The sequence below is a fragment of the Diabrotica virgifera genome, chromosome 4 (genome assembly GCF_917563875.1).
Source record: "Diabrotica virgifera virgifera chromosome 4, PGI_DIABVI_V3a".
Taxonomy (NCBI): domain Eukaryota; kingdom Metazoa; phylum Arthropoda; class Insecta; order Coleoptera; family Chrysomelidae; genus Diabrotica; species Diabrotica virgifera.
Genome location: NC_065446.1, coordinates 102046749 through 102060582, shown reverse-complemented (window position 1 = coordinate 102060582; position 13834 = coordinate 102046749). Strand labels below are relative to the sequence as shown.

The 13834-nt window shown below is 33.4% G+C and overlaps 1 protein-coding gene across 1 annotated transcript in view; it reads right to left on the bottom strand.

The window, feature by feature from the left end:
• Positions 1 to 3733: 3733 nt before the first annotated feature.
• LOC126883876 (uncharacterized) overlaps positions 3734 to 13834 on the bottom strand; it is a 123221-nt gene continuing 113120 nt past the window's right edge. Inside the window, exons 15-16 of the mRNA XM_050649567.1 lie at positions 10052 to 10171; positions 3734 to 4148 (exon numbers count right to left, since the gene is read on the bottom strand). Coding sequence (XP_050505524.1) covers positions 3996 to 4148; positions 10052 to 10171 — 273 coding nt within the window. The 3' untranslated portion in view covers positions 3734 to 3995. The remainder of the gene's footprint in view (positions 4149 to 10051; positions 10172 to 13834) is intronic.

Here is a 13834-nt window from a genome sequence, read left to right as displayed (position 1 = left end):
TTTAACGTCTATCAGTAGGGTGCTAACCTGGCTGTAGACCCCCTCCTCCTTTATCCGGGCTTGGGACCGGCAACAGTTCTGTGAGCTACTCGATCACACCAAACAAAACTGCAGGCGGAGCTGAAAAGAAGATGAAAAACTAAATTTAATGGTACACTTGGAATTTTCGGCAAAATGATTTTTCTGGGAAAATTTTGAATTTGAATTCTGAAATTATGTGAATTGCGAAGCTCGAAGTAAAAAAAATTAAAATATGACTGAATTTTAATCAATACTATTATTTAATCTAAATTGGTAAAATATTAACACTTTGACACATAACTAATTTTTAATGGTGGTAATTTTGAATAGGTACTTTAGTTTTGCCTAGTTATTAGTTATTACCTCGCAAATTTTTGCTGTTTTGTTTTAATCTTTAGATACTTTGTTGATTAAAGTTATGTATTTTTTATTGACTCTTTATTATTTATTCATTATTTATAGATAAATATTAGCTATAAACTATTTGTCACACATAATAAAAACCAATGAAATGTTAACATTTTACCAATTTAGATTAAATAATGGTGTTAATTAAAATTACGGCGCATTTTATTTTTTTTCTACTTAGAGCTCTCGCAATTCACATAATTTCAGAATTCAAATTTGAAATTTTACCAGAAAAATCATTTTGCTGAAAATTCAAAGTATACCATTAAATTAAGTTTTTCATCCTCTTTTCAAATGCAAAATCCATTTTAAAAAAATTTAATGTACAGGGTGTTTTCTTGGGTAGCAATATTTTCCAATATTTTTTAATCCGGACCTGAATTTTTTACAATTGTAAATAAATTAATTTATTGTACACCTTAAAGAATTGCGTGTCAAATATAAAATGAATATACAGTGTGGCTAAGAAGTTATGAACCAAATAAAAAAATGGCACAATAGATAAAACACCCAGTATCTTGGTTATTAATGAAGTAAGACTCATTAAGTATGGTATTTTTGAGATCGCCTAAGTGTCCTCTTTCTACAGTTAACGTATGTTACTCTCCCAATGAAACACCCATTAGTTAATAATTAATGATTAATGATTAGTTAATAATTAATTTACCCGTTGGATTAAATTTTAAACCCACTAGTACTCATTACGGGTACGCCTATGGCCGTTTCCGTAAATAACTACCCTTATCTAAAATTGGCTATCATAACGGTACTGGCACAATTAGTGTCGGTATGACCAACGCAAATAACTGGAGTCCATTATTATAAACGGAACCATTTTTTATTGCATTTTTGCCTGTACACAATGTTTTGGAAATAGACCCAAAGCATCCTATTTATGGTGTTATTGTTATCTGTTAGTATGAGAACAGTAAGTTTCCGTTAAGAAACCTCTCCAAAGTTTACTACCTACATTCCGTTAGGTATGACATTTTATACAAAGCGGCATGGTATTGCGATGTTTTATTGGACTTTCCGTTTCTGTAAGATTTCAAAGGAATCACTGTCCCTTTCGAAAACCTCCGTTAGGTTCGTTGCTTTCTCTTGCGGTCTGTTTGAAGCGCGACCCTATTTCAAAGGATCTATTTTTTTTAACACTTTACAACTCAAATAACGTTACTTTACTTAAAAACGCAAATAGGTCGGTTCCTTTTGAGAAATGCAATTTTTTTGAGTAGGGAGATTATATCCCCACTTTTTTAGAAGGAAAGCATCGCAAAGATTGCGAGGAAGGACAAGGACTTAGCGGCTGAATGGCTAGAAGTACAGACGTGTGTCTCTAGAGTACCGTATATCTGATCTACCGTATATCTTATCTGAGTGATATTCACTCTCGTATCGTATCTGTAATTGGATTTAACATCCGATTAGATTCAATTACCAAATAACTTCAGTGTTTGCTTACTAAGTAAAGTAAATAATATAGAGTCAGTGAAGATTAAGAGGCAGAGCAACTGTAAGTGTCTTAATAATCCTACCTAAAACTATTTCCAAACATAGAGCAATCTAAGGGCTATCTACCGCAACATATCTTCATCTGTGGTTAAGGCTAACCTCCGATGAATCTCATCAGTGATTTCCTCAATAGTTTTTTATTCATTAATAAAACTTTTCACTGTCAAAACTAAGTACAAACATTCACTAATTCCTTAATAGCTGTGCGATTGGCTTTTTGTTTATAAAACCAAGTACGGGCTGGGCTGGTTTTTGATTTTTGAACAGTAAACATTTGTTAACTTTGTATGCTTGCATTCAATTTTATTATATCTTTGTACGTTATATTTTCTATCAATCATTAAGGTTACCATATCCGTTATCTCGAGATAAGCTCTAGTCCAGTAAAGAGAGATTTCTCATTATAGATGCTTGATTTGTTTTTTTTAATTCATAACCAGGCTCTCTTTACTGTGTTTTTAATTGTGCATGTTTTTGTTATAATATGTTACTTGTATTTATTCCATCATAATTTTTGTTTATTTCTAACTGTACACCACAACACATTAATTGTTGGTGCAGTTTTGATGGGTGTATATACATTATTTTCTCTTTATTTCTTGTGTTTTTTTGGTCTCACCCTTCTGGTGAGCCATTTGTTTAATATATTGTTTTTTATTTATTTTACTAGTTTTATTTATCTACTCATAATAAATTCCCTTATAATAAATTACCGCTAAATATTTACTAATTAACTGTCTATATCTTTTCTTGTATTTGGTCTCAGAACCTCATTATCTTTCTGTTTTCTACCTGTTTTCGTTTCTAAGGTTTCTTAATTTTCCCCTTTCAACCCCAAAAAGTTAAGTGGCGCCCTGTATCTCTTCTCTTATCGTAGGTAACTTTACCTATCTATCTTTGTATCTGTTTCGCTCTCTTCTCTAAGCCAGCTTCTCTTGTCTTATGTTTACCTACTTCTTCTATTGACTCCCTTCCACGTTTCAAAAGCTAGTTTCGAACCCACGACTCGCTCTCCACCTACCATCTGGCTGCCGTCGCAGTGTCTCCATTGGTGACCTTTCTAGCACCATCCACAAAAAGGTTTCCGAGGTTACAAGACGTCCATGGAAACACCCTGTATATTTGTCATCCAGTATTCTTAAGAGATCACAATAAATTATTTCATCTCACCTTACTGCTTTTTACTTGTCAAAACCTAAACAATAAACAGAAACGAAAAGTAAAATCTATGTTGGTAGAATTTCAAGACGTAAAATGACCCTACTATAGTACAGTAAAACTTGGATAATTCGAATCTCAAGAGACTGTTAAAAAAATTCGAATTATCCAAAAATTCGAATTAAAAATATCTACAAAAACAATGGATACCTACCTCGCGATATCGCTTGCAAACGTTTTAATTACTATTTTTGCACGAATTTTGCCAACCGAAAAAAAGGGCCAACCAAATTCGACCAAGAATACCAATTAAAATATTTGCAAGCTATAAAAAAGACATACATACTTTAATTTTTTTCAAAGAAATTCTAAATTTTTAGCTGCTTTTTAGAATGTAGCTTCTTGGTAATGACAACAGATTCTAAGATATTCAGAGAAGATAGTAGAAAAGTTCGAATTATCCAAAATATAATTTGAATTATTCACGATTTTTTACCATTACTTATATAGGAAATGCTAGGGAGCAGAATAAAAATTTGAATTAAAGAAGATTTCGAATTAGAGAAGTTCGAATTAAGCAGGTTCCACTGTACTTATAGAATTTATAAACAATCATACCAACCATAAAAAATGCTTTTTTATAATTATTGTCAATTTTAATTGATGGAAACGTGATCTGGAAATAAAACAAATTGTCATCATTTGGATTTTAAACTACATTCGCATATAAATTTAATTTTAAGACTCCCTAATGTGCCGTATATATTTTCAAAAACTTATTTCTCATTCCAAATAAGTGCTCTACATTTATACCAGCCACAATAAGAGAAGAATATTTAATAATAAATATAAAACAGTACTTAAACTTATATTGTTAAAGTCTTATCATAGCTTAATCAGTTCTTCTTCTCCCAGTTCACTCTATGTCCCATACCAGAATGAAGAAATTTGAGTAAAATATGCTTTTCACCGCAAATGCCTGTGTTGTCATCTCCGTCTAATGGGTAAACGTTTACACCAGCAAATCCGTTAGTCTTTATATATTCTCCCTAAAAATGTTAACGATGTTATTATTTATTCAATGTCAAAACATACATATCTTAAATTAGTATTATTTTTTTAAAGTAAGGTTTCAAACTGCTATCGTAAAAATTGGAGATAACTACACCGACGAAATCTCCACAGAACGAGGAGTCACAAAAGGTTGCATTTTGTCGCCAACATTGAACAATGTTTACTCTTCTTCTTCTTCTTCTTCTTCTTCTTCTCCTTCTTCTTCTTCTTCTTCTTCTTCTTCTTATTCTTCTTCTTCTTCTTCTTCTTTTTTTTGTATAGACATGCTCTGTCTGTTTTTTCCATGTGCCTCTAGTAAGTTGTCGTTCCATCGTTTTCGTGGTCTTCCCACTGATCGTCTTCCTATTGGGGAACCGTCTCTCGCTGTCCTGACTATCCTATTTGTTGTCAATCGGCTTATGTGGTCATTCAATTCTATTCTACTGTTTCTTACCCAGTTATTAATGTTATACACCTTGCATCTCCGTCATATATCTGTACTTCTAGCTCTGTCCCATAGAGTATTACCATCGATTTTTCGAAGGATTTTCATCTCCGCTGTTTCGTGCAATATTTTGTCCTCTCTGTCGGGTCGTGTTTCTGCCGCGTATGTCATTATTGGCCTGATGACTGTTTTGTAAATTCTGCCTTTCATTTCTTTTCCGATATTTTTATTTCTCCATATTGTGTCATTCAGGCAACCTGCGGCTATGTTTGCTCTATTCACTTGATCTTCCACTTTTGTTTCGAGCCTCCCGTAGCTAGATAGTATGATGCCTAGGTATAAACTCCATCACTTGTTCTATTATCTGATCTTCCAGCTCCAATTTACATATTATTGGATCTGCTGTTATAACCATGCATTTTGTCTTTTGTGAGGAAATTAACATGTTAAATTTTCTGGCGATTATGTTGAATTGGTGTAGCATACGTTGTGAATCATCTTCACTTTGAGAGATTAGTATTGCATCGTCCGTATAGCAGATTATTTTAAGCTGTTCTTCTCCCATTTGGTATCCTTTTTTAGTTCTTAATTTTTTTATTATCTCGTCCATGATCAGGTTGAACAATAAAGGACTCAAGGAATACCCCTGTCTTATCACATTGCCGGCTTCAATTGGGTCAGTTAATTCATCGTCCACTGTTACTTTTATTGTGTTGTTCTGGTAGATGTTTTCGATCGTTTTAATTATTCCTAGAGGTAGGTACCCCTCTCGAGTATAACAAATGGATAACGTCCTTTAATGTGACCCTGTCAAATGCTTTCTTAAGGTCCACGAAACATTTATATGCCGGTTTGTTTTATTCCAACGATTTCTCTTGAACTTGCCTCATAATAAATATAGCGTCAGTGCATGACCTTCCCGACCTAAAACCTTGTTGTTCTTCTGCTAATGTTATAATTTCATTCAATTTGTATGTTATCACTTTGGTTGTTAATTCTAATGTTGTGTTTAATAAGTTAATTCCTCTGTAATTCTCCGGGTCCGATTTGTCTCCTTTTATGAAAAGAGAGGTATTAGGATGTTTGGTCTCCATTCTTGTGGTATTCTGTATTGTTCTATTATTTTTTGTATTAACTTTAATAGTTGTTTAGTTAGATCTTGTCCTCCGTACTTTAGGAGTTCGTTCGATATTCTGTCCTCTCCTGGAGATTTTCTATTTTTTAATTTTCTTAATGCTTCATTAACCTCTCCCTCCTCGATGTTTATTTCTTCGTTTGTTGTAACTTCAGGTGTTGGTGGTTCATTATCGTCGCCTTTAGCAAATAGAGATCGAAAGTAGTCTGCCCATGTTTCCTTCTGAATGTGTTTCGCTTTTATTAATTCGTTCGTTTCCTTTCCTTGCCCTCTGATCATTCTCCATACTTCTTTTTGTGTTCCATCTGTTTTGAGAAACTCTGCCAGTGCTCCAGTAAACAATGTTTACTAGGACCAGTTATCTAAAAAGGCAGGTGAGATACAGCCATATGGAATAAAAATCAACGGAGAACTACTTTTAATGTAATTAGATACGCGAACGATATAGTAGTTTTGTCAGAGAATATTGAAGGTCTCCAAATTCTGCTTGATCGTACTCACGAAGTAGGAGAAGAAATGAGCATTAAAATAAACTCAAAGAAAACTAAACTTTTAGGTTTTAGTCGTAACCCACATCCAGACGCAGAGCTTCAATTAACTGGAGTACAAGTTGAAAAATCTTACAAAATGACATATTTGGGAACTGTCATAACGGACCAACTAGATCCAGACATAAAAATAAAACGCAGAATAGCAATGACTAAAACTACTTTCATGAAAATAAAGTCATTTCTTTGCAATAATCATCACAGTTTAGAACTAAGACGAAGAATGGTTAAGTGCTATGTTTGGTGTGTAGAGTTGGTGCAAAACCTCGTGAACCTTGAAGATGCGTATGTATAACCGGAATAAAGTGAAGCCTAAAAGGATACGACTATTTTATTTGCTGCGAATTGCGCGACAGGGTCCCATCTGCAACCTGATATTTTCAGTAATGTCGGATTCAATCGTTTCGTTCGTATATTGACGTCATATAATGAATGAATTAGGTTCACGAGATTTTGTAACAGCAATACTTTTGTATGGTGTAGAAGTATGAACACTAAAAGTATCGAACATGAACAGAATTGAAGCATTGAAAATGTGGATTCATACAGAGATGCTGAAGATACCTTGGACAACAAGAAAAATTAAGGAGGAAGTAATAAGGACGGCCAACAAAGATAAAGAATTGCTAAAGACTGTTAAACACCAGAAACTGTCTTATCTGCAACATATACCTAGTGAGGAGAAATTGTTATAGAATACTGCAACTGATCCTTAGAGACAAAATAGAGGGCCGTAGAAGTGTAGGAAGAAAACAAGTTTGTTGGTTAACAATCATTTCTGCATGGACTCAGATATCAAATGCAGGACAATTGAGGTCATGAGAGCCGGAGTGGCCTAAGTGATTTTAACATTACTTTACATAATCAAAGAAAATGATCAGAAGCTATCAATGTCCGATAGTTTTAGTAATTGTGTGTTGACTAGTGTTGCCCAAATGCAAGACTAAGACGAGACTTGGAGAGTCTTGGTCTTGGTCTTGCATCAATACACCTGGTCTTGTTCTTGGTCTTGGTATTGCCCTCCCGGTCTTGGTCTTGGTCTTGCAGCAATAGTCTTGCAAGTCTCGCAGTTACCCACTAGCATATTGCTATTTATTAAACGTTACTTTAGATCTTAGAACAACGTAACAGTATAGGTACATTTTCAGCTTGACTTAACACACAGGGTGAGGCAGATAACCTTTCTATTAAAAATATCTCGAAAACTAAAAACAACGGAATCATGAAAATTGGAATAGGGGGTTTTTGAAGAGTGGTCTATTTAATGAAAATATTTTTATATATTTCCTACTTCAGCTTATAAGTTGCTTATAACTTCGTTTTTTAAAATGGAACACCCTGTATATTTTTACATTTCTGAATTTTCTTCCATGTCTTCTTTCTAAAAGTATGAGGTTTTGTAATGTTATATAGGGTAGTTTGAAAGATAATTACGTTTTCTTATTAATTTCGTAGCAACTTTCACACCCTGTAGAATTGTAGTTATTTGGCATCAAAAACTTTATTTATGTTCAAATGATTTTTAATATAGTCTACTATTGTTAAAAATTATTAGTATGTATATTTAAATGTTGCGTTTAATATACAGGGTTGGTCGAAACTCGGAATGAGTATTTTCTGAGTTTTCTTTAATGGAACACCCTGTATTTTAGTATTGTAATGAAATGGTATTTTATGGTACTTTTTTATTTCTTAAGCATTCCCTATACATAACTGCTTTAATTTGTGCTTAATTGTTAATCGCGCCAACAATGTTAACTACGTAGGTATTTTGATAGCCCAACCATTATTGGTAATTTTTAGGATCAGTCTAGATTAATATGTATTCCTAGATTAATATGTGTTCCAAAAAATTATTTGCGATTGAAAATTTCACGTATTTTTTGTTGCAATTAATATTTGGCTTTAATCACCAATAACTCACAAACTAAAGCAGTTAGGTATAGGGAATGCTTAAGAAATAAAAAAGTACCATAACATATCATTTTATTACAATACTAAAATACAGGGTGTTCCATTTAAGAAAACCCAGAAAATACTCATTCCGTGTTTCGACCAACCCTTTATTCTAAAATTAAAAATTTAGCTATACATACTAACAATCCTTAACAATAGTAGACTATATTAAAAATCATATGAACGTTAACTGAGTTTTTGATGGCAAACTACTACAATTCTACAGGGTGTGAATAGTGCTACGAAATTAAAAAAAATGTAATTCTCTTTTAAACTACCCTATATAACATTACAAAACCTTATATTTTAACAGCGAAGACATCGAGGAGAATTTAAAAATGTAAAAGTATACAGAGCGCCCCATTAAAAAAAAATGAAGTTATCAGCAACATCCGGCATAATCGGAAGTAGGAAATAGATAAAAATATTTTTATTAAATAGATTACTCTTTAAAACCCCTTCGTTTCCATTTTCATAATTCTGTTGCCTTTAGTTTTCGAGATATTTCTAATAGGACCTTTATCTGCTTCACCCTGTAGACATAGTAAAAACCAGCCAAATTAATAAATGTCTAATCAACTCACATCGGGTGGGGTTTGAACCCACGATCTAAACTACCCCTGCCTATACTCTCACTAACTGAGCTATCTACCATATCCTACGGGAGTCAGTCTGTTTCTTTAAACGTTTGCATTTAATATCCTTATATTTATTACATATGTGCTAAAACATGGTTAAAACACAAAAACCCAAACAAATGACGTGTAAACTTGACTGTATTAAAGAACATTCTCTGTCTAAAAGTCTAAAGAAAGGAATTTTGTTTGATCCATTGATATAAAATTGCACACTCTGCAGAAAGGTTAAAAATGTTACATAAAATGTTTAATCTTTATACGATCTGGTATTTAGAATCCTACTAATTGATAAGGAAAAACAATTGAGTGTGTGTTGTATTATATTTTTTATCAACTTTAGAAAGTTTCAAGTTACTGTCGGCGTCACAACACAGATTATTTTATGAAAGGACAGCTATTCTCAAAATCTAGACAATTACATACAATTAATTTCAGAGCGAAGGTGTGCGTCGCCGTCGTCTGCTAGGAAAGAATGTATTATAAAATATATAATTTTTACATTGTAATAATTTATTATGACCTCTGAGTACGTGTCAAATAAATATGTCAAATGTTCTTTTAATGAATATTTTGATTCGCTATGTATGTTTATTGTATTGTTCATAATCCGCATTAGTCCAATTTTCCAAATTTTTGTTACATATTTTTTTGCGTCTCATAGTCTCTAAGCATATACCCGAACTACTATATTCCCTAAAATGACACTCAATCCTAACTGCAAGGCGCAAGAGTCTCGCAGGCTTAGTTTTGTTCTTGCTCAAGTCTTGCAAGGTCAGTCTTGGTCTTGTTCTTGCTAAAATAAAGCGGTCTTGGTCTTGGTCTTGCGAAAACGCAAGAACAAGACCAAGACTGCAAGACCAAGACCGATTTTGGGCAACACTAATGTTGACCAATAATGATTCTTGGTCAATATAAAATTACTAAAACAATCGGACATTGTTAGCTTCTGATCATTTTCTTTGATTATGTAAAGTAATGTTAAAATCAGTTAGGCCACTCTGGCTGTCATGGGCTCAATTTTTCCATGTTGCAAAAGATTGAGAAGCCTTCGCATTGGTGATCGCCAATATGGCACGTGAAGAAGAAAAAATATGAAGTCTTAGTTACCTATCAATTTAAATATAAATTGAATCCAAATTAACAATAATAAAATTGATCTTAATATAAAACATATTACCTTTATCCATACAGAGTCTTTATTGTTGTAGCCAATCCAAACTGTGTCATTATATAAATAAGGTGACTTGGTTTCGCTGTCCCACTTTTCTGTAAAACCTTTTTGATATTGGGAACATATCTAAAACAAAACAAAATATGTAAATTAAAAGTATACTAAACACCAATTTTATACGAGGTATACCAGGGAACAGAACGAAAAACAAAAAAGATAAGACTACAGAGTGGAGTTAGACAAGGAGATTCTATCTCACCCAAACTATTTACTTTAGCTATAGAAGATATGTTTCGAACTTTGGAATTGTCAAAGCTTAACCTAAAGGCTGTTTTAAAGAGATGTTCTTCTTTCCAAACTTTCCAACCCAATACGCCAATACCAAAAAAGGCAAAAACCTTCGATCAGTACGTATTACCGATTCCGACTGAAATATGGGAAACTAGGGAACTGAAACATGGGCTTTTAACAACAGGGTAGTCCACAAACTTCGACTGACTCAGAGAGAATGGAACTTAGAATGCTCAACATTAAGCTCAGTGATCGCAAAACCAATGAAGAGATAAGAAAACAATGAAAAGTAACAGATGTGATCCAGAAGATTACCATGTTAACTAGGCAGGGCACATGGGAAACATAGGAAAAAAATGGAAGACAACCGTTGGACAAAGCGAATTTTTGAATTGTGACCAAGGGCAAGTAAGAGAAGTAGAGGCAGACCTTGTAATATATGTGGTGCCACTGTTAGGCAACCAACATGACATGACCCTGGTGGTGACATAACCTGTCATCATAGGGGGCAGTCAACATGTGAATGTGTCATGAAAATGATCACAATAAAAGGTCTTGAATCAAACATATTCTATTTATTCATCTTTATACCCTGGCAGGTTTACCAGGATATTACATGGTGTCAGGTGTTTATTCGGGCTAAAAAGTCTACTAGTTTTATATATTTTGTGACTAATATGGAGAATTTGTGCCGACCTCCTGAACCGTTGACCCTAGATGGAAATATAGCGGCAAACTGGAAAAGATTTTCACAAAAGTTTGAGTTATTCTTGACAGCCACAGGATTGCTAGATAAGCCAGAAGCACAGAAGATAGCCGTATTCTTGAACCTTGTGGGCGATGAAGGACTGGACCTTCACAATAGCTTTACATACACATAAGAGGAAGAGAAAAAACTAGAATCAATCATAAAGAAATTCGAAGATTACTCCTCGCCGACTGCTAATTTGATATTTGAACGATTTAAGTTCAATAGTGTAATGCAAGCCGAAGGCCAAACATTTGACAACTTTCTCAAAGAGCTGAGAAAGGCAGTAAAAACTACTAGTTACCAAGACCAAGGTGAAATGGTAAGAGACAGAATAGTAATGAGTATATGGGACCAAAAATACCCAAGAAAAACTACTAAGAGAACCAAAACTAACATTAACAAAGGCTATTGAATTCTGTAGGGCAGTTGAGGTCAGTAAATCACAATCCAAAGCTCTTCAAAGTGAATTAGGAGTTAATGCATTGAGAAGTAAGCCATCGTCATCGTCAACACCTAATTTGAACCAGAGCAGTTGCCATAGATGTGGATACAAACACAAGAAAAATGTAAATTGTCCAGCGATTGGTAAAAGTTGTGCCAAATGCCAAAAGCCAAATCAATTTGCTGCAGTATGTAAACATGATGAAAAGAAGAAAGAAAAGAATAGAAGCTGGAAACAAAAAAATGTGCACTTGGTAGAGAAAGAAGACAACAGTAGTGACAGTGATAGTGTATGTGATGTACATTTCCTAAGTTCAATAAATGTAATAGATTCAGTAGATTCAACATGTAGAAAAAGTGTGAAAGTGTTTGGAAGCAAAAGATAAACATAGGACACAGTCATGTAGAATTTAAACTAGACACGGGTGCTGAAGAAAGTCAGAAAGTGTTGTGCCATATTATGTTTAAAAAAAACCTGAAATTAGATAATAAACTAAACAGAACTTCAGTAACCCTGTTATCTTATGGTAGTCCAGATTTCAAAATTAAACCTTGTGGAGAGATTAAGTTATTATGCAAAGCTAATAAGTGTGAAAGTGTTATTAAATTTATTGTTGTTGATTTAGATAACCAAATACCCTTATTAGGGCTACAAGGGTGTTTAGAATTAAAATTAATAAAACGGTTAGCTTATGTAGGACAGGGTGTGGATGTTGTTTTTAGTTCGTTAGATAACGTAAAAAGCAGTATAATTCAGTTTTTGATGGTTTAGGAGAATTTCCGACTGAGCAGTGGCGGCTCGTACCACTTTAAGAAGGTAGTGCCAGAACTCGGGTAGCCGCCAAAATTTTTAGTGGCGGATTCACGATATTGTCAAAAAAAGGTATACTGACAACAAAAACTAAAAAAAAATATGCGCGGATACTTCTATCTTATGTATCTTAAGTTTATTGATCTGAGGTGCCAAGCAATTGTCCAACATTGATCAAAACAGTTCCGTAAATTAATTAATAATAAAAACCTCTTAACCTACTACCAGAATTTACTGCTGATAGTAATAGTGCTTGAAAATTGTTATTACGATTTAGTCTCTATTTACTAATTTATAAAAATATTACTATTTCATTATTCACACACATGCACAAATTTTTGTAATGTCACTTTTAAAGTTTACGATATATGAAGTTCATTCTCCTATTTTTTCGTTGCAAAGATTTCAATGACTTTATAATTAAAATTATCAATACAATTTACAAAATGCTTTTCTGCAGATAGCATACCTAAAGCACTATGTTTTAGCATCGAAAAACAGCGTTCTGCTTCAGATGTTGATATAGGAATGGTAATTAAAATACTTAAAAGTTTAGTTATTTCTTCAAATGTGCTTTTTAAACCTTCCCTCTACAATAAAACCGATAGCGAAACAGCCCCAGAGGTAGTACTTAATTCGTCTCGCTAATACAGTACCTACTTCTAATTCAGTTTTAAACCGAGTTTTGATTAAAAATTAAAATTGTCTCCATGTTTCATTAAGAAATGATTCGAAAAACTGATGCTTATAAGCAGAAAACTTCTCCGACATAAATAAATTAGAAGCAACTAAATGTCCGGAGAAGGTAGACCTTTGAAAGATCTGGCACTTTGAATAATATGAACCTTAAATATGCCTCTATTTTCTGAATTTTCTTTTTCGTCGTGACCTCTTTAAGCTAACTCGAAAGCTCCACAACACCTTATAACATTTGTAGTTTTTAGCTAGCGAAAAACCACCAAAAAATTTTTTTAAGATACTAATCTTCATTGTCAATTAATAAATTAAACTTAAGAAATAATCAAAATACATATCAAAATACCCACGATCATGATGTACTAAAAGTTTAATTATAAATACAAAAACTTTTTAACAGAAAATATACATAATAAAAGCGACAAACCAGCACGTAAAGAAACTGAAAATAAATAGACCTGCTATCATACCCTCGTGCCTGGCACAGAGATTCTAATTTTAAGGTATACTAATAGTCCAATATAGCTCTTTCTCTATCACTTACATAGAATGCTCGTAAAATCTTTCTCTCTTTAGTCGTGCCAGTACTGACTTCGGCACGAAGGAGATTCTCTCGTCGAATACTGTCCGCTGTCGGCAGGGATTGTATTACGCCCATAGTTGCCATATTTTTTATAATTTATGAAGATCAAAAGAAATACACACAAAAAAATTAACAGGAATTAAAAAGTTTTGAAGATAAAAAATATGCTTCTGCATAGTTAGCAAGGTAGTGCCATGGCTCTATGGCACTGCCTCA